Source organism: Oryzias latipes, chromosome 12 (assembly GCF_053564925.1).
Source record: "Oryzias latipes strain Hd-rR chromosome 12, Olatipes_Hd-rR_3.1".
Lineage (NCBI taxonomy): Eukaryota > Metazoa > Chordata > Actinopteri > Beloniformes > Adrianichthyidae > Oryzias > Oryzias latipes.
In genome coordinates this window covers 29835638-29857327 of record NC_136248.1, presented here as the reverse complement: position 1 = coordinate 29857327, position 21690 = coordinate 29835638, and the positions used below count along the sequence as shown (strand labels likewise).

At 42.0% G+C, this 21690-nt stretch overlaps 1 protein-coding gene and 1 long non-coding RNA gene across 3 annotated transcripts; one reads left to right on the top strand and one right to left on the bottom strand.

Moving 5' to 3' along the window:
• The first annotated feature begins 253 nt into the window (after positions 1-253).
• On the top strand, positions 254-20185 carry lhx5 (LIM homeobox 5). Its single transcript, XM_004074634.5, has 5 exons — positions 254-1151; positions 2170-2393; positions 2853-3130; positions 5090-5255; positions 18758-20185. The coding sequence occupies exons 1-5, from the start codon at positions 979-981 to the stop codon at positions 19105-19107; spliced, it is 1191 nt and encodes a 396-aa protein (XP_004074682.1). The 5' UTR covers positions 254-978; the 3' UTR covers positions 19108-20185.
• Positions 4969-14018, bottom strand: LOC110016027 (uncharacterized). Of its 2 annotated transcripts, XR_013659301.1 has the most exons (4): positions 10816-11115; positions 10378-10477; positions 10211-10311; positions 4969-5562 (listed from the first exon to the last, which is right to left on the bottom strand). It is a non-coding gene; the product is annotated as an uncharacterized LOC110016027 (long non-coding RNA). The 2 variants fall into 2 exon arrangements; XR_002874318.2 differs by having other exon boundaries at positions 10378-14018.
• Positions 20186-21690: the final 1505 nt, after the last annotated feature.

The window sequence follows — 21690 nt, the reverse complement described above, 5'->3', positions numbered from 1 at the left end:
AACGTAAGGAGTTCTAATGTGCTGTTTAATTGTTCTTTATCTAAACTTTGTCCTGAAAATGGGCGGAAATTCACACCTAAAGTCATTCAAATGAATCCTCATTACAGCGGGGGTGAGGCTGGGGGGTGAAGGCAGTCTGGCCCATCAGGAATTAGCGCGCCGCATATTTGCTTTGGTGCAACTAACAGCACGAGTCTGTTGGTAAATATTGAGATTCCGCTGCACTGCAGGCTGCGGCGCGGGCTCCCCTGTTGATGAGCTGCAGCTAATCCGCGTGCATTTCCCTGTAAACAGGTCCGTGCATGAGAAAGGGCCCGCGGCCCCTCCTCCAGCCTGCGCGAGCGGTCGGTCACGGGGCCACGGAGCCGAAGCGCTCAGACTCACTTCTACCTGGTCTTTTGCTGCATTTCCATCTCCACCGAACCTGCAGACGATCCTTTGTGACCCACCAGAGGTGAAAAAAACACGCACGCAGGTATTCCTGCGCGCCTCGGGTCCAGCTTGAAGGCGATGAGCGCGTAACCATAACAACTGCGCTGTGATTGGCTCATCTGGCACGGGAATTAACGAGGCCGTCCTCCAATCTGAGCTCTGGATGCGCCTCGCGCTGGCAGAACCTCGTGATAACCCACGCAGGCACAGTGATGTGAAAGTGGCAACGTGAGGTGAACGTTCCCGGAGCGAGGGGGGGATTACTCCAAACTGACCGGCGATGGTGTTTCCGGCGCGGCTCTGAGGAGGACATGGTCGCTCTGCACGCTGCGCAGTCTCCGCCGCTCTCCGCCGGGTTGTGGATTGTGTGACAGGTAACCGGGACTCCGCGCCAGCAGCTCCCGGTGGATTGACACCGGTTTCCCGCCTGCACAGCAACCGCCTCCCGGAGTCAAGACGTTGTTCCGCGCAGAACCGGGCCGCCCCAGTCCGCGCAACGCAGTCCGTGTGGGAAGGTTGGCTCTCGGCGCCCTGAAGGCCGGAAACATGATGGTCCTGTGCGCCGGCTGCGAGCGGCCCATCCTGGACCGGTTCCTGCTCAACGTGCTGGACCGAGCCTGGCACGCCAAGTGCGTGCAGTGCTGCGACTGCAACTGCAACCTGACGGAGAAGTGCTTTTCCCGGGACGGGAAGCTCTATTGCAAAATGGACTTTTTCAGGTAAAACAGAGCGAGGGGGAACACACCTGAATTCAAATTTTGCGCGCGCACGGGTCAGGTCGCGCTGTCAAATTTGTGGATTTGGGACTTTTACACAGCCTCCCAAAAAATCAAACCAAATGACAAATATGTCACATTTACATTTATTCTGTTTACTTGTGTTGGTTAATTTGAATTCCAAACCTCCATTAGGCAGAAAAACGAAAGTGCCGCCGGTAATTGAGAGCGCTAAGTGCGGGCCTTGTCGGTCCCCCAGCATCATTTTCGAGCCTGTTTTGTCCCTAAACTGTCTAATGACAGGCCGGACAGCCTCGGTCTTTGTTGCCTCGGCCCTCACACCAGCGCGGCGGGTTTAAATGGGCAGTAATCACCCTAATGTGTCCATTTGTTGTGTAAGTAGAGTTGTGCCCTTTTTGCCTGGGGAGGGTGGGGGGCCATGCATGTGAAAGGCAGATGGTGAAGAGATACCATTGCAAATGTGGAGACAAGCTCACATTAGTGTAAAAACAAAACACCCCCCAGCCCCCACCCCCTCCATTATTATCTTGAACAGGTAAAGGCCTGACATTCACTCACTTCACTTAAACATTTCAGTTTCTTTTTCTGCAAAATGTCTAATTTATATAAACCATAAGGGATGTTTCTTGGAACGTTTGTGCGTCTTACAGATGAGTCCTCGCGGTGTTTAAGCGCGTGAATATGGATTAAGAAAAGATTTCCACGCTAAGATGCTTCTGCGCGTCTTAATCCGGTAATATAGGCCCTGCTACAATGTGCTGATTGTCACTAATGCGTTTTCCTTTTTTTTGCGTGGGATTGTCAAAGCACTGCTTCCAAATTATTCATTTTTATACAAGGAATAAATAAAATTTATTTAAAATTTGGGAGCTTAGGATATTTCTTTTGTTTATTTATATCTGTATTTAAGGGGAAAAAATGTGTTGCTTCTCGAAAAAATATTTATTTAAAAAAACGACATAAAAAATATCTGATTTTTTCCTTTTCGTCTTTTATTCAGGCGGTTTGGCACAAAGTGCGCGGGCTGCCTTCAGGGAATCTCCCCCAACGACCTGGTGCGCAAAGCGCGCAGCAAGGTGTTCCACCTGAACTGCTTCACCTGCATGGTGTGCAACAAGCAGCTGTCCACGGGCGAGGAGCTCTACGTGATAGACGAGAACAAGTTTGTGTGCAAAGAAGACTACCTGAGCCCCGGAAGCATCAAAGAAGTCAGCCTAAACTCGGGTGAGCGGAAAGCCGCAAACGCGGCCTTTGCAGCAAAAAAAGAAAAAAAATAGAAGAAGAAAAAAATTCGAGGTTTTTATATTTATCTAATCAATAACTGTTTTTTTGTGCTAAGCTTCAATTCATAAATCAATGTGAGATTTTTGAGCGTTTTATTATTAATTATTTTGTTATTTTTAAGGTCGCGTGCGCTGCGCTTTTTAAAAAAAGTTTATAATATTTGATTAATATAAATTTCTCTTTTATTGTTTTCTTTCTATTTATATGCACACATTTTTTAGATTCTATTTTTAAATGAAAAAATAATCATATTATTAAAAAAAAATTTGCAAAAAAATCGCACTGTTTTATTAGATAATGCGCACATTTGTGTCACTTTTACATCCTTTTTTTCTGCCCCCCTCCCTACTTGACACCCCGGACCGTGACCTATCTCCGGCGCGCGCCCCCTCCCCGCAGTGTCCTCGTGCACGGACAGGAGTTTATCCCCGGATCTGCCGGACCCGACTCAGGACGACATCAAGGAGACGGACAATTCCACGTCCTCGGACAAGGAAACGAACAATATCGAGAACGAGGAGCAGAACTCGGGGGCAAAGAGGCGGGGGCCTCGGACCACCATCAAGGCCAAGCAGCTGGAAACGTTAAAGGCGGCGTTTGTAGCCACGCCGAAGCCCACGCGGCACATCCGGGAGCAGCTGGCGCAGGAGACGGGGCTGAACATGCGCGTCATCCAGGTAAACCCCGAGGTGGAGGGAGGAGGAGGGCAGAGAAAAACGAGGGATTATAAATCACAGAAATTACCTTTTAATTTTACATTTAATTGAAAGCCTCATTATCTGAAAGAGAATGTCAAAACATGACGTGCGCCATTAAGGAGCAGATCCACCTTTGCGCGCTGAGAAAGCGGCGATAATAAAAAAGCCGGTTTGTTTGATTTTATGTTATTTAAATGCAGAAATGTAAATATTTGCAAAATAATTGAGGTACAAATTTATTTAAAAAGGAGAAATTGCTGAAAGGTTAAGCATTAAAAAAATGAATGTGGTGAAATTGCAATTTGAAGAAAAAGAAAACATAAATAAAGAACATCCTCTCTTCCATTAATCTAGAAATGAATAAAAACACATCATTTTTTAGTTTAAAGTATTTTTTTGTGAAAAAACATTTTTTTGCTGTGTGATTATTGGATAATCGTTAATTAATATTTTGACTTAAATTATTTGCCACTTAATCTGTATATTCATTTTCGAAGTTATAATTTTATTCAAACTGATCTTATATTTGCATTTAGATTTGCTGAATTTAAAATAATCTGGTTTATTGGCGCTCTGTTAATTATAATATGCCAAAGCAGCATTCTATTCTGGTGCACAGCCATGAAATTAGAAAAAAAAGGTTAGTTTTTGTATTATTTTTTTGGTTGTTGTTTTTCTGCCATTGGGGAGGAAACACAAACACACGCTGCTTTGAGTCTTTTTTTCCTCCTCAAACGCAGATCCAGGCGTGCGTGTGCACGAGCCAGCCGGGTGTCTGGGTGCAGACCGTGTCAGGATGATTAGCACCATCTCTGCCAACTGTGATATGGCTTTTTGTGCACTCGCTGTAATTATCGCTGATTTCACAGATTTACATACGGCCCTCCCCTTTCCCCACCTCGCCGCTCTCACTCACTTCCAGCCACAGCATCGCTGCGCCCTCGCCCGCATCACCATCAGCCACCACGGGCGCTTTTGCTTTCTTTCAGCTCAATCAATCAGTCAATAAGTCAGTCAGCGGCTCCTCCAGCCTCCTCGTGCGATGCTCCAAGCCAAAATGGAGGCTGTGTTTCGCCTCCCCCCTCCTGGTTCAGCGTGTGTTAAATACCACAGCTTTCAACGCGGGGGAGCCCCGTGAGCCTCGCCGCTCCTCCAGCATGTGGATGTAATCCCTAAGCAACGCTCTCTCAAGGGAAGCGAGAGCATTTCCATAAAAATGTACCCTACAGTTAGACGATTGTTCTCAACAAGCAGGTGTTGCCTCTGCCGCTGGAGCCCAGAGAGCACAGCCTAAGTGGGTTTTTTTATTTGAGGGGGGGCTGTTTTGTGTGTTTGTTAATCTGCAGCACAGTGGGATTCTGCCTCTGGTGTAGCACGGTGTGAACATACATCATTATGCAGCAGTGATGCAAAGGCGAAGCCCGATGTGTTATGTGCTTGTAATGCAAAGACATTCCTCCATATGGCGCGACGTTTTTGTAAATCCTCCTTTGTTCCTCTTCAAAGAAACTTTATTTAATCATATTTTGATTTCAAGCCTTTCCTCTGATTGTTTGAGGAGGAAAGTCCAGCAGAAGGTGTCTGTTGTTCCTCCGTCTCAACGCTCATTTCCCGATTTCTGCTTTCTGATTCATCCCAGAATCGGCTCTGAATGGGTTTCTGCTTCGTGATTCCGATCTGGGAAAAATTCCTTTTTTTCCATCACAGAGCAGAGAGAAAGGTGAAGCCGCGTGGAATTGTGATAAATGTAGCTGGAAATGTGTGAGGAGGAGTGAATCTTCTCATTTGGACAGGCAAAGCCTGACCTAATGGGGTCATTTGAAGGCTGATTTTATTTTTATTTTAGCACCAGTTCTAGAAAAGAGCAGAAACTTAAATTAGCCAAAGACAGATTTTTTTTTTTTTAAATGTGTCTGACCCGCTGGTGGTTTGCTTCAGGTCTGGTTCCAGAATAGAAGGTCCAAAGAACGGCGAATGAAGCAGCTGAGTGCTCTGGGGGCCCGACGCCACGCTTTCTTCAGGGGTCCGAGGAGGATGCGGCCTCTGGGAGGCCGGCTGGAGGATCCCGACATTTTAGGACCCGGAGCTTACGGTTACTACGGAGGTGAGGAACTCGTTTATTTTTTGACAAAAACACAGTTCTGCGTCTGTAAACGGAAAACTTAAGTGTCCTGCAGGCAGAGGTTGAAACTTTTGTGCAGATGGGACGCATGCAGGGGGGCGGGTCTCACGGTTGGGGCCGAAGGAAACGGCTGCAGATGAACTCCGATGGAGTTTATCAGTTTGTTAGCTTTATTGACTGACCTAGTTCTTATGAGCGCCTGCAGAGGAGTCCAGCAGCTTCCGTCAGTGAACTCATGTTTCAGTGGGATGGATGGATTGTCTGTCAGGCAGAGAGTCACTTTTAGGACCTGAAAAATGGCAGAAAGAGTCTCTCATTGTTGATCTTGGGACTTTTTTTTTGCGTTGATTCAGACATCTTGTTTGTGTTACATCTCCTCTTGAATCCGAACAAACTCAGCTCAAAAGTTGGACAAAAACTAAATCAAACCATTTAAAATATTCCCAGCAGGTTATTTCAACAGCAGGACAAACACACCAACGAGTCACTGATGTCAGTTGTCATTTTTGTGTGAAAATGCTCATTTTTGAGACACATTTTGAACTCTTTTCTACATTTCTTTCCTTTAAAAACATAAAAAAAGCACATAAACCGTATTCAGTGTTTTGAACATCTAAATGTGTCAATAGTTCTTTATAGAATAGTAATAATTAAAAGATGAACAAAGGAAAATAAGGAATATCTGCCTGTGATGGATGTGGTTCCAGGGGCACATTGATTTTTTGGGGGGGCCGTGTGCACGGTTTTCTTTGGGGGCCCCCCTCTATTTTCGTTAACCCTTAGTAATTTGGGGCCCTTTTGAACGTTTTTTTCCTTCTTGACAATTTGCTCGATTAAATTATCTTTAAAACTGTTTTTTGTTGTTAAAATGCTCAACATCAGCCTATTTAGTTCAGCCCCTCCTTCTTCTTCTTCTTCTTCTTACAGATATATATTTGATTATAGTAGACAATAATTCCATAAAGTACCTAAAACTGTCCAACCAACTCAATTCCAAGTGGTAAATTTAGCATTTTTTAATGAAAAAATAACAAAAAAAATGAGACCAAACAGTTTGTATGTTTTATAACAAGACGTCAGACATGTAGAGACAAAATAAAATGTATCAATCCACAAACGAAGCTAAGACAAAGCCCAAACTATGTGAAATATAACTAAAGCTCCACTCAAGGATTCATTTGAAGCGGAATGACGATTATGTGGCATAATTTTCTGGGTGTGTGTAATTTTTTTGCCTCTTGGCCAGGAAAGTTCCTCGGAAAAGAGATCAATGGATCCCAAGGAATTTTCCTGGTTAAACAATGGCAAATAAACTCTTGTCATGTCTGTTATTAAACCAAAAACTTCAAAATTTGAGACTTTTTGAAACATCTGCATTAAATTATGAATACAATCTATTTAAAAAAAAGGGGGGGGGGGGGGGGGGGGGTAGGTGTCATGCAAACAGCTGATGTGATTGGCAAAACTCACCGGTGAGTTCAGACACTCTGAGGGTTAAAGGTCAATAAAACTAAAGTTAAAAGTCAGAAAAGAAGCAAAATTGAATTAAATACTAATAAAAAGAATGATAAAAGACAACTAATAAGGTTTAAAGAAGACAATAAACCATTTAAACTATTAAAAAGATTTTTAGTGACTTTTTAACAAATCGTCTGCAAAAAGAGAACTTTTGAAAGAGCTGAAACAAGATGAAAATGTTGGAGGAAAGTGTGAAAAGTTTCAGTCACAGAGATCGATTTGTTGAACAATAAAGATCAAAGATTCAACTTTAGGCCTGCAGAAATGGCAGAAAAACAAAACCATTTAGAAAAAATTGGAATTTTCTATGTTTCTCAATGTGCAGAACTAGCAGAAGCATCTGATTATTTGGGTGGAACTGCACCTCTGCTAATCTGTTGAAAGAAAAGTAACGATGATCCAAACACTTTAGATGCAAAATGGCAGAAATGATGTTTTCTAAGAGGAAACGCTGCAGCTTCACGCTGAGCTACAGCAGATGCACCTGCCGTGTTTTAGGCGGGCGGTGTGTGGTCAAAGCAGCGCGCCTACCTGTGGGGCCTTGAGGAGACAATCGACTGGAGACGCCAAGGCTGCGGGGAGGAGGGGGAGAGCGGCGGACAAAACCTGCATCCCGGCTCTCCTCGCCTTCTCCTTTCACACCCTTTTGTGTGGCGCAGGCTGGCCCGCCCGTCTTTATCTGAGCTCGCCGCCTCCCCGCCGCCGCTCACAGGCGAGGAATGCATGTGCGAGTGTAATTATAGTTTGCAGAGCTAACACCCCCCCCCCCACACACACACACACAGTCACACACTCACGCACAAACACATGGCGGCGAGACAAGCTTATTTCAAGGTCGGGGGAAACGAGCCCGGGTCTGGTTGTGAGATGAAATAATTAGCATGTTTGGGGAAAATTCACGCCATCTCTTATTGTTTCTCGTGATAAAATTCGGAAAAGCCAAGTGCAACGACAAAGCTGTAATTAGACAACAGATTTGGTGAAATCTGCCCCCTTTGGTTCCTGATTCCCATCCGTTCAGACGGGGGCAGAAGGAAGCCGGTGCAGCATCTGGAGGCCCAGGATCAAGCCTGTCATTGAGCTCCAGAAGCAGGATGGATTTGATTTTACTGCAGAGGTGGTGAAGAAAAATATTAATGAATGCAAAGGAGCTGAATATATTGAGGGCTTTAATCCTCTTTAAACTATTTAGGATTTTTTTTTTTCCGATAATGTTGAAATTATGAGGCGGTGGTTTAGGAGAAATTCTTAGAAATCCAGCTAAGATATTTTAATTTGAACGGGCTTAAAAAAAGAATTCAGCCGTCAAAGGTGAAAAGATTTTCAGAGGGAAGTTTTTACAGGTGCTACAGCTTTTGTTAATTTAATTTATGATTATAACGGTAAAATATTATTTTAATAAAATGTGGTTCATGCTTTTAAATATTAGAGTTTCCTGATTAACCATTTAAATACTTTTAGACTTTTAGTCGGTATCAGCACTGCTCACCTCAGCTTCTGATAACCTGGACACACCTGGTCCAGGTTATCAGCAGTGGAAAAAGAATTGACCACCAGTTATTCTCACTCTTGGCTGAACCGCAAAAACAGACTAGAATGTCCTTCTAGACCTTCCGTACCTCCAGTTTCTCTATCGTCAGACGTTTGATTGGGTTCCAAACTCAGCTGCGAGTTGGATTCCACTTGGGGTATCTTCTGTTCGCTTACTGAGACACATGGGTGATCAGCAGTGAGTGGGGCAGAGATACCCGGACAGCTGGAGAACTCGCCGCCTTCAGTTTGGCTGACTCTGAACAGGGGATCTACAATTAATGAAAGAAAGAATGGGATCTGAATTCATCTCAACTGAGGGTGGAGGATTCAGCTGTGGGGGTTTGAACATCTGTCTAGACTCGGTGTGATGTTAGAGGCAGGTTCAGGAGAGAGAGATGATGCTCCAGGCAGACTGAACATCCTCTTTGTGTTAAAGTATGAAACGCCACTGTTCTGCAAATGAACCCTGGGTTAGGGTTATGGGTCTGACTTCAGAAGGCAGCAATTTCCCTTTGAATTCCATCCTGAAGTCCCACTCCAGTCTTTTGATCTATTTCCAGAGCGTTCCTAGTTGTCTTTTAAACTGAGAGTGCCGTTTTTAGCCCAAACTTATCACTTGTGTTGTTTTCTGGGCTCATTTGAAATTCCCCTCTGAGTTGTGGACGGGGCTGTTGACCCACAACTCAGAGCTCTGTCTTTACACTCTACCCTGCTAGCTTACGGCCCCTCACACCCCCAACCTAACATTAGCGGTGCAGCAAAAATGGTGAGCAATGTTGGAGCTGTCCAGCCGTACAGTTTGGATCCAGATTCCAGCTCAGACCAGGAAAACAAAGACGTTCATCTATTTGTTTGCAGATGGATTTATCAGAAATAGGGCTGCACGATTTGAGGAAAACTCGCGATATGCGATATTAGTGATCGATATTGGGATGACGATATAACTTGGGATACATGAACAAATAGCAACAAAAACATTTCCATTTCACTGCAAAAGTTTAATTTAAATAAGATTTAAAATACTTTAAATTATCCTCCAAATCAGGAGGGAAACATCTAACATAAAAGCTCCATCTGATTGGTCGAGAATGTAAGGGGCTCCATCTGATTGGTCAAATGCTTAAAGGGATTTATTCAAATCATTAAATAGTTGAAGTTGCCATAAGATTGTTTTTGCACATTTAAGGTTTACCATTTATTGTGATTTTCGCCCACTTTTGCGACATGGATATTGCACAGCTTGAAACCGAAATAACGATAAATTTGCGATTTATTGTGCAGGTCTAATCGGAATGGAGTGGAGCAGGGAGCTGGTGGCCGACCGTATTTTCTACGTCACAAATACAATCTTTTTTAAACCGCTTCTGATTCATAATTTCAATAAAGGATTACTCATAAATGCAATTTTGAGCTAAAATTAAGTCCTCAATCATCAAAAAACACAATTTTCATTGGAGTGGGTCTCTAAAAACCCAAGAAAAATAAAAGTAGAAAAGAGTTTACTCAGACTTTTGAGTCTTCACCTTGTCCCTCCCAATTGCTCATTTATGGAGCGTCATTGAGTTGTGCGGAGTAAGTTCCAGCAAATGTCCCCACCTTATTGAAAACTACATTTTTGCTGATCTTATGAATGACGTCAGAGGTTACCAGTCTTAGTTAGCCCCTTAACACTAGAGATTTAGCTCCAGTGTTCGCGTTCTTACCATAACTCTTCAGCCGTTTACGCAATTTACATTCATCCCATGGATTCTGAAGTGGAGTAAAGTGGTTTGCATTGATATTTGACCTTACGTTGGTAAAGTGTTGTTTGTTAGCGCAAAGCCGCGTTTCTCCACATCAGAATCTGTTGGAAAGACGTTAAATTTCGTAAATGTTCACAGACTTACCGTGTTATTCTGCTGTCACCGGCGACGGCTTCATCGTTAATGGGTTAACGTAAGTCTCCATGTTAGAGCCAGGAGTTACTGGTATCACGGCTGGTGGGGGTCTGGGGAGACGTAGACGTCTGTCTCGCTTTGAATGGCGTTTTGAATAAAACCACACGTTTAATTACCTTGTTTTTTCTGTCTTTAGTTAGTCTGGAGTTGTCCCTTTTTTGGCGAATGTGACATCATCATCCCGTCATTTGATCAGAGTCTTGACATCAGGTGCTGCTGCAATTCATACATAACTTATAGCCATGTTTTAAACTGGTTTGATACATAATTCTGCAGAAAAAGGAGCGTTTATCACATTGTGCTTTGTTGCACCTAGAAACAATCTTTTGCTAATGGGCTGTAGCCACAAAGGCTTCCCAACACAAATGCAAAAGCGTGGTAGAAAAAAATCTAATGGCTGTCATTTGGTCCCTTTTTATTTGATCGCTAGTTGCATTCAAGTGCATTTTTGCTAGGTCTCGTTAAACACTTTATCTGTTACTTGAAAATTGCTTTTTAAAGCTAGAAGTAGGTAGTAGATCCTTGGTGTAAATCCCGTTGATCTTTTGACCTACATGTGGAACAGGTCGACTGTCCTGAGGGGGTTAAAACAGTTGAGGTGTTTTGCTCTTAGCGGTGGAGTTTCCACCATCATTTTTTTTCTTTGGGAAATCCATCCGCCTGAATCTGTTTTGAATCAGCTCACCTGTAAATTCCTGTGAAGACAAAACAAGTGAAGAACACTTAGATCTTTGAAAAGTTGTATGGAAGCCCATTTGTGTTGGTTTCTATACCCATGATGCTGTGCGTGTATACCTTGCACTGCATGCACGGGGGCGGTTGTGGTGCAGTGAATGGGACTGTGGCTGTAAAGAGTTTTGGGCCTTCGAAGAAGGTAGAAAAGCACTACATAAGTATTTAACAATTACCTTCATCTTTCATTTAACCAAATATGACTATTCCCCAAATTCCTGGAAACCACCTCCTAACCCCTAAAAGACTATATAGTGCAGGACAATCCATTGCTCTGGATTTATACAGCAACTACTTTTTTTCAAACATCATACAGGATGTGATAAACTTAAGAAATGTAGTCTTTTTAATATTGTTATTTTTTATTTAAATTTTATTTTTACTCACTATTGTCCTGTGCACTGTTGCCGTTGGGCCATGCACAATTTACCTGCTGCTAAAAAGTGTTCTGTTCTGTTCTATTCTATTCTATTCTATTCTATTCTATTCTATTCTATTCTATTCTATTCTATTCTATTCTATTCTATTCTATTCTATTCTATCATTTTACAAAGTCTATTTATGAATCTACTGTGTTCTGATGATCAAAACTCTGGTGATTTAGAAATAATAGATTTAATGCAATTTTTTTATTAAAAAGTGTACAAACGCAATGCATTGTGGTCTATATTTGCTAATCTAATGAGCATCGAGTCACTTTTTTAAATTTTTTGCAGAGGTTGACCTTTGACCTCCTCCTTTAACAAAATGATGCAATGGTTTTCCAGAAGTTACCGCAGAACAAATGAAAGTTCCGAATTCCTTTTTCTGCTCACGACTCAGTGCACCATAAATGACGTTCGCCGTTTAGTAGAGCTGTCTGGGTCTCCGATTCCCAAATCTAGTGCCCTAGAAATTTCCCAGAAGCCTCTGTGTGCATCGATGCTCATGAGATTGGCGAATGCAGCCCAGAATGCACTGACTTTGAACGATTTGTCTTTTGAAAGGAACATGTTTCTAAGTTTTCCTCATCAGAACACAGCGGATTCATAAACAGTCTTTGTAAAATGTGTGTTAGGTTTCAGCTTATGGGTGACGCCATATTTGGCATTAATAAAAACTAAACAAAGTTATGAGCATGGTGTCCGAATTGCTTTTAAAGTTCAGGGCATTAGATAGTCCCGCACTATATAATCTTTAGTAGTCAGAGAGTAGGAAGAGAATTTGGACATTGCCCAGCTGTTTCTCTTAAGGGGGAGGGGCTTAATGAGTTGTTAAAACCTACATTTTATCCTCTTAGCCCCGCCTTACGTGTCAGGATTTCTGAAATGTGTCGATGCTCATCAGAACTAACCCAAAGTTAAAAATACATCCATTTATCATTTTTAGAACCTCAAACCTGTTTGGGTTTTTTGAAAGATACGCTGCAAAAAAATAAAAAATAAAAAAGATGACCTTCCTCCCTCACAGCTTAAAGTTGGACTGCAGTAAAGAGGTTGAAAATAATTACAGTTCTCTGAGCTCCGGAGAATAGATTTCAGGAAGTCAAGTGACTCTGGCACAAAAGCGTCTCACAGAGCAAACCCTCACACTTTGGCTAAAGCACACACTTTGTGCTTTAGATTTCCACTCGTCTTTCTATTTTCTGAATTTATATGAAACTGCTTTTGTGATCTCACAGAGTCTTTCTTCACAAAAGCTCAGATTGAGAATTACAGTTTGTGCTTGAAATGGGCTTTTGTGGGTCCTGACAAGCGGATTCTGTCACTTTTGGCAATATATTGGTCTCTGTCTGCCTTTTGTGCAAAGGTATGCTGCTTTTCCTCTGGCTGTAGCATAAAATATGAAATAAATATTATAGTGGGATTGATTTTAGTTTGTGAGTTTAGAGAATCATTTTTTTAAGGCCCATTCTCTCTAGGTGGGCAAACCGAACCGTGCCAGGGTACACTTACATTCTCTGAACCAAGCCTGAGTGCTGTTTCATGTCCGAGACAGTGGGTGGCAGCGTCCACTACTTCCTTTGGTTCATTGTCCATAAATAGTTTTAAGAAAAGAACAAAGAGGTAAAGAAATTAAGTTTTTAGAATTTCTTTAGACTAGCCTGCATACGGTTGCCATGGAGACAAAGTGGAAGTGGACTAAGAACTAAGCAGTTTTAAAAATCCTACAAACAACATTTAGGATTAATTTACGTAAAAATTAGAGCCCTGCGTGAAAACTCTGTGTCACGTAAACAAAGCAAATCCTATAGACATAAACATGCATTTTATGCATGTCATTGTGGTTTTGTGGGACAGTCTTTCTTGCAGGTTATGGATTTACACGAGCCTATGTGACACATTGTGGTGTTATATGTTACTGTTCAAAAGCTTTAAGGAAATGTGATTCAATTAGACAAAGTTTAGGTTTAGACAAAACATTTTCCACATGTTTTTACCTTCCCGGGGTCTTGGGGTCATTGGAGCGAAGGTGTAGTAAACCCATCAACTGTATCTGAGACCAGGACTGAGTGAGTGTGACGTCACCTGTGGAAAAACGGATTACTAACGGCTCCAACCACATCAGCCGCCATGCTACTGCCAGAAATCGCCGTGATCGGTCCAAGTCTGTCTGTCTGAGTACTGTTTCTATGACAACCACTCTTGCCAGGAGCGAGCATGTCGGAAGGCCACACCCCTACCACTTGAACACAAACATTTTGAGTGTTGGATGTGGATCCCCGCAGGCTCCACCTACTTCTGATTGGTCAGTTTATAACTTGAATAACATGCAATAAATACATAAAAAAGTGAGGATTATCACGAATGTGTTAAAATAAAAGTGTCAGAGCAAGAATGGTTATTCTGACCAACAGAATGACTGATACTAGCTGTTTATTTCTCAATAAAAGTCTATGGCTTCTTGGAGCCAGCAGGTACTTCCTGTTTGGAGCGCCTGGGGGAGGAGTCACTCAGTCCAGTTCTCATATGCAGTCATATACACCCTGGACAGTTCACCAGCCCATTACAGGAAAGGTGAAATGTAAAAACGAGAAGAAGAAAAAAAAACACTCAGATCTGTCAAAGATATCTATTTATTGTTGAATATCTTGAAACAATCTCCTAAAACCTGAACAGAAAGGGTTAAATCCGGCCGTCACAGGATTCTGCTCTTCAGGGCAACAAGCATCTACAGGTTGATCTCGAAGACGTTTGGCTGGTCAGATAAACCTTTAGAGTCCAGTTGCCCTGAAGAGCAGAATCCTGTGAAAACACGACCTGGACGACAGAGAACCTCCCTGTCGCATTCTTACTTATACGGGCGTGGCAAACAAACGATGGTTGCTATGGAAATGTGGATAACTAAGTGTGAGATAAAGCCACACTTGTCCGCCCAAAAGTGTATGTTTGCTGCAGATCTGCCAGTTTAAATGAAAAACATGCTCTGAAGACGGTCCAAAGATTAATTAACTTCTCCTGTTATTGGAATGACATACAACTGCAGGGGGTCAAAGGGGGCCACAGGGCAGTTTCAGGCAGAGGCGAAGGCAATTTAATTAATCTCACAAGTCTGAAACAGGGTCCTTTCACAATAAAAGTCCAAAGGTTCTGATCGTTTCACCTCATTTGACAGTGTTTTTGTGTGGCCTGTTGTTCCAACCTGAAAGAAAGAAAAGTCCTTGGTTAATGTTGAGCTAAATGGGGTTTAAATTCAGTTCTTTGGCATTATAGTTGACATTGGTGTTTTATAAATGTAAATAAAGTTAGTTGTTCTAGGTCAGAGTGCAGTATTTTCTCAGTTGGAGCTTTTCCCAAAGACTGACATCATTTTATTTGATCAAGTGTGGCTGTTTTGTATCGTTTATCACAATGAAAGAAATAAGTTGGAGTCTTTTGAGTCTGTAGTTTCAACCTACAGAGCTGCATTTTATATAGAATGGGGAGCGGCTGGAGGACAGTTCGGATCATTCCTGAAGCAACTCATCTACAGTTTCTGCCGGAGACGATTTCCTCCCACAGAGCCTTGAAAGACGAGGCGACCCGAAGACGTCAAACATTAGTCGGAGGCTGGAACAATGCTGGAGCCTCTCAGAGGCGTAAACACGTCAGTCAGTGTCGCGGGTTAAATCAGAATGCGCTCATTCAGGTGATTCTCCGCTAAAAGGAAGCCGTTTGTGAGCAGATTCTGTTATTAATCTGTCAGTTTGTTTCCTGCTGCCGTTTGAGGCGAGAAGAGCTGTGAAACGGGAGCTGAAACAAACAAAAACGCTGCAGCAAAAGACAAGATGAGCAGCAAACAAAAACAAAAATCACATCTAATTTCAAAGATATTGATTTTTGAAAAAAACACTTTGATTTAAATTAGTTGATACATTGAATTTTGCTTAAAAGAATTTAAAGGAATAAAGTGAATTTGATGGATACTTTTATGTTCTGGTAAGATTTTCCTTAATTTTCTTTTGACTTAATGCACAAAATAAAAAAGTTGAATAAATATGTTAAAAACAACCTCCAGTCTTACGTTGTTATAATTACTGTGACATAGACACAAAAGATTTCTTTTTAAAAGCATCAAGGTAGCAATGCAACATCATGAAGTCATGACTCTCCGCATGTTTTCCTATTAGGCTTCTCACTTTCTTATTTACATGTTTGCTAAAAATATGTTTTCCATGTTATTTCACAGCCCCCCCCTGCAGACACAGAATGTTTAGTGTTGTCCCTACATGAAGTTGTTTGATGTAATTTTTTTCCCCTTCTCTTTCCTGAAACAGTTTTTGTTTGTTCTGCGGAAGAAGTCTAGCTTTATGAATTATTTGCATTGTATTATATTTTTTATTATATTTGTATCCTTTAGTAAATTTGATATATAGAAAAGAAATGTTGGTGAATTCATAATAACCACCTTTAAAAATTATTCTTATAGCTCATTTTTGCAATCTGCACAGTGGGTGATGGCAGGGCCGGTTATAGGAATATGCAAAGAAAGGGGGGGCCACTGCCCTCCCAAATCCTACAACTGACCCCCCCCCCCATTCCAAAGTTTGATTATTTTTTTAAATGATCAGAGTTCTCTCCGTCTCCTATTTAAAGGAGCTGCTGGTTGGTAGATGCATACATAAGGTGGGCGTGGCCAGTTGCTTCACTTGCTTGTTGTGAACGCTATAAGACAAAAATGGGAATGGGAGGCAGATGTAAAAAGAAAAATAAAGTAAGCACACAAGAAAACGTATAGATGAAGCCTGAACAGGGCACTGGGCCGTGTTTATTCCTGTCCCAAGCCTGGTAAATGCAGAGGGTAGTGTCAGGAAGGGCATCCAACATAAAACTTAGAGGAAAAATAGAGTAAAAGAGAAGATAGATATACAGAGAGATGAACTTATATGATGATAGCAGGAATTTTAAGCATTTTGGGAGCGACATAATACCCCGAACTCTCAGCAAACCCAGACTTGCCCCCACCAAATTTCTACCTGTGCCCCATTTAGGGATATCCGGCCCTAAATATAGGGCGGTTTTATGAAGTGTTTCCCCATGCGTCAATACTATACTCACGGTAGGGCAGTACAACCACACTATATAATATATACAACATATTATACCTAAGACTTCTTTCCAGTTTAATTCATGGTCAATTGCAATACCACCTACTTTTCCCAATGGTGTGTCCTTAATTTCACCATTTATTTTACTTTGTCTTGATTTATTGATCTTTTTTTTATCATACCTTAGTTTCTGTTTTGATAGATCACACGTTGTTTGAGTTTGTTGTGAACTCCGGCGCCGCACACGCTCAGCGGTCTCTTTATTTGGTGAACCACAACAGTGAAATGCAATGTAGTGCAACCAGCCTGCCCAGAGCTTCAGGAAAATAAAGACGGTGTTGCATCAGGTTCAGTGCGCACGTCTTCATTTTTATGAAAGAGAGCGCTGATTTATGAAGTCAGAACTTGGTAAAAGTTTCCTGCAGAGCTGAAGTGTGCAGGGAGAATTAGTAGGATTTTTGATCGTTTACACCAAGCTTCCTGTAAACTTGACATCATTCAATCAAAAATAAACAAAAGTGTCGTCATTTGAAAATACCGCCATCGTGTCAATCGATAAACTGGATCCCGACTGGACAGAGCCTGCAGCTGTGGAGCAGTCACCTCGGAGAGGCGGGAGGCTGGAAGCTGCTCCAGACGTGACAAAGAGGCGAAGCCGGAGTCTCATTTCAGAATTTCTCATCCACATCCGGAAGTTTCAGGCGGAAGGGGGGGGGGCGTCCGTGGAGGCGCACGCACACACGGCTGCCAGCTGATCGGGGGGGGGGGTGATGAATGCAGTGTGGAGCAGGCGTGAGAAGTGAGCTGGAGAGGTGTGGAGTTGTTTATACACTCAAATGAGGCTGTTGCTGAGTGCTTGGCTGGAAATTGGACATGATCAATTTCAGCAGTTATCCAGGAGGGGAGGAGCTTCTGCTTAGGAATCTTTTCTGTTTTGTTTTTAGATTTTATTGAGCCCAAATGGTTGGATCCAAAGTTGATTCTCTTGGGCTTCAAAATTTTTGAGACTACTGCTATGGAAATTCCCTCACCACTCCCTCTAACCCCATGAAGACTGTATAGGACTGTCCAGTGCCCTGGAATTACTTTGTATGTAATTCGGACACATGCTCACTGCGGTTTGTCTTTATTTTTGAACGGCAAATCACCTATTTGCCAAAGTGAAAATCTAATAATTATGAATCCCCTGTTCTTATGTTCTGATTATGTAATGTAAATACATTTTTTTTGGGAAAAATTGTTCAAACGTTGGTTGTGGTCTATGTTTGCCAGTTTAGTGAGTATTGATGTACGCAGGTTTTTCACATGTGAACAAGGGTGCAGAATTTTGCAGTAGTAGATTCTGAAACTTTGGGGGAAAAAATGGCGGAATCCCTTTATAGATGGAGTTCGGACACATTCTAAATGTAAATGACATTTCTTTAATTATCAATTTCCTCTTTTTTTGCCGAACCTCGAATTTACAAAGTTGAAATTTTTATCTCTTAAAAGTTTAAACAAATGATCTGAAAAATATATTTCTAAGGATTTTTTTCTGTATTTTCTTGCAGCTAATTTGCGATGTGTTCTTTTTTATTTCTTTCAAATCATTAAGTCATCAGCGAACATCAGGGCCTCTGTGCAAAAGTAAAACAATCTTGCTATTTGCATCTTGAAATGACTGAATGTTAGAAATTTGAGAGGGGCTTGAGACGGAGCCCTGAGGAACTCCAGTGTAAGAGTAGTCCCAACCGCTCTTACAGGTGAAAACGGGCCGTCTGCTGGCGAAAAATGGGCAAACCTGTACGGGCCATGCAGGTGTTAGAATTTAGGATAATTGGATAATCAGAGTTGAGTTTGTGTGTGGACATCCTATGGGCACTATCACGTGCACACCCCGTGCGTGCAGCCTTTGCTTGGGGTCAGTAAGGAGCCAGTGGTCGTGCCTAACTAAAGACTAGAGTGCGCTATGGGGGCGCTATGGGGGCGCCATGCGACGGTGTCACCCGTAGTGCATCCAACTTACGTTGGCCTTACAAATGCTTCATGATATATTTACCACACGAACAACAATGGTACGTTCCATGACATTTCATGACATTCTTTGAAGTGGTCGTACAAGCTTCCACAGGCCCGGAAAAAACCCAAAATCCACAGCCCCAGTACGGGTCTACCCCCCCGCATGAATGCAGTTGACTCAGAAATAGGACCGTTACACTTTCATCCTCAAGGTTTGGGCTTTGAAGACAGACGCTAACCCTGTTTTACTCCCTCCACAGAATACCAAGGTGACTACTATGGACCTGGGATCAACTACGACTTCTTCCCCCATGGCCCCCCGTCCTCACAGGCGCAGTCCCCGGCGGAGTCTCCCTACATTTTGGGCTCTGGGCCTGGAGCCATGGAGGGATCGGGACACCACCCGTCAGACGACCAAAGGTTCACGGACATGATCTCTCATGCAGAAACTCCCAGCCCCGACCCAAGCTTACCCAGTTCCCTTCAGCCGGTGCCGGGGGAAGCGTACGGAGGTGGGCCCAGCCCCCCCTTTTCCCTGGCCAGCAATTCTAGCTACAGCGCTCCAATGTCCCATCAGGGCCAAGAGATGGGAGAAGCAGCGGCGTGGTAAACGGACCAAACACAAAGACAGTCCAGGGCTGAGCAGGCCCGGTTCATTCAGGGGACAGCATTGTTAGCAGGGGAGGGAGGGGCGCTCAAATTTCTACAGATCGTTTTTTTTTTTGTTGTGTTTTTTTTTCATAAACTGATGGAGTCAAAAATGACACCGCCCTCCTGGATTACCAGACTTGAAATGTCTAAAAAAAATAAAGTCAACAGTGCTTCTCTGCTTCTCCTTGATGTAACGAAGGTTCCTTCTTAACGCTCTAGAAACACATTAGCACCAAAACGCCAAAGGGGGTCTTAATTTTCTCACCACATCTTCAAAAACGAGGCTTCAAAGCAACATTTCCAAGTTCATCTGTCGCACGGTTTCATCTCACTGAAAACATTGTTTCATGTGGAGCGAATCAAAGGCTGCTGCTTCCTCACACTCAAAACGTTCCTCACGCACAGAGGCGTGTGCTTGATCAGAGCTTGAAAGAAGGATGTCTTTACCATCATTCAGCACACGAACAGCTCTGCAGACGCACACATCCAGGCGGCCCTGGTAGCTCTGCTCCGCTCACTGCTCCACCTGACCTTCCTATTGTTACTGTCCCTTTAAAAAAAAACACGTTTTAATGGAAATGATTTTCAAAAGAACATTGCACCCATAATTGGGAACGTCCTTCAACAGCTGAGGTCTCCTTCCTCTAAAGGCAGGAAACAAAAGAGGGGGCAGACAACATCTGTGACATCAACGCTGAAACGTGGCGCTCGCTGCCATCTAGTGGTCAAGCCTGTGCGAGCAGTTCATGGTCACGTTTGACGTTCAGCCTTCGGTTCATCAAACTCATGAAGCACATGGAAAACCTGTGAGATGTTTTTGTGTTTCCTTTGGACGCCGTGTACGGTCGACAAAGAATGTGTCTTATATGGGACGTACCCCAGATATTCTTGGATACAGTTGTGTGAATGTGTGGATGATTGTGTGTGTGTGTGTGTGCAGAGGTGTGAATGTGGGGGGTTCTTGGGGTGGGAAATGGGAAGGCTGTATCACTTTGATGTAAATAGCACTGGTAATAAAACCTCTTACAACTAGAAAATCATCTTTTGTTTCTGTCTTTTTCTCCACTTTTTATTTTGTTCACTCTGCAAACATCACTAAACTTAAAGTCATTTCTACAATTGTTGTTGTAATGAAAATGATCTGAATTTTTCAATCCAAATCTAATCCCAAAATGTCTGGGGTTTTTAGTAAATCAACAGTTTTGCCTTTATTTGAGGGGGCAGACAAATGCCACTTTAGTCATTTTTGAAGAATTATAGATTAATTTTATGTTTTAAGTCACAAATTCTTGAAATTTCCACATAATCTTCCTCATTTACCTGCAGAGAGCTGATATGTGTTGTATTTATGCCGTATTTTCTCCAAACTTCTCATTAGTGGAATTGGAAAAAAATATACCTCAGAAACAAAAACACAATAAATAACTGAACTGTCCAAAAGAAAACTGGAAATCAGAGGATCAGCTGCTGTGTGGATCACCTTAAAACAGAAGTGGAAATAAAATAACAAGCAAGTTAGGGGGAAAAGTACAATTAGCAGACAGAAAAAACGGATTTGGTGAAACAGCTGTAACTCTCATGAAGTATAATATTCATAAACCTTTGTTACTTAATTGAAGGTCGCCAAGGTTGATTTTTAGACAAATACGAGACAAGGAATAAAAAATGTAGTAAATCCAAACTTCTCTTTATTCTAGGCATGTTATGGCAGCAGATTATTTATGAACCACAGTGGCTCCAAACTCAGGAGTTTACCATTTAGATTGAAGGTGATGTTAGAGTTTGAGTGTGTTGTTTTATTTTGAAAGTCTAGGAGACTTTCGTAATCTCTCTTTCTCATTGATTGACTTCCTGTTTGCCCAATTTTGTTGATTCTGGTGATTCTGCTGCCTAAATTACAGATTTCTGACATGACCACAGTTTTTACTAAGACCAGCCCGCTTCATGGCTGCTTACGCTGCGCTGGAGTTTGGGCTTCGTTACCACTACACAATATCTTCTATAAAGATAGACATTAAACCAAAAAGAGTTGCATTAGGAGAGGATTAATACACAAAATAAACTCATGATAAAAATGTAGCATTTTGCAAGGACATTTGGAACCTAATAATGTTATTTTTTAAGTGGATACAAAGAGAAACCGGAGCAAACATCAAATAAAAGAAGGAAAAATGATCCAGATATGTTTAATTCATACATCATAATAACAGTCAAACGTTTTAAAACCCATTTTTTATGGTTACATAACTTAGCAACAAAATATTGACATAGAAAAACTGTATGATCTCTTGTGAGTGTTCTGTAAAAACAATTGACAATTTTGTAAACTTTTTTTATAAAAAATAATCAAAACTTTTAGTTGGACGAGCTAGTTAAAATTACAAAGTGGATGTAAAATGTATAGTTAATTTAAAAATGGGATAAATATTGAGAGAATTTCTCTTGACAGAAATAAATAAAAAAATGTAGATATTAAACAATTCTTTAAAAATTGAAAAAAAAATCAACTGAAAATGATAAGAAAACTGCAAATAACAATAAA

Bases quoted from the DNA above. Each gene is read 5' to 3' on its own strand.
- lhx5 (XM_004074634.5), top strand. From the start codon at position 979: ATGATGGTCCTGTGCGCCGGCTGCGAGCGGCCCATCCTGGACCGGTTC. The intron at 1,152-2,169 runs GTAAAACAGAGC...TCTTTTATTCAG, and splicing joins TGCAAAATGGACTTTTTCAG to GCGGTTTGGCACAAAGTGCG. The intron at 2,394-2,852 runs GTGAGCGGAAAG...CCCTCCCCGCAG, and splicing joins AGAAGTCAGCCTAAACTCGG to TGTCCTCGTGCACGGACAGG.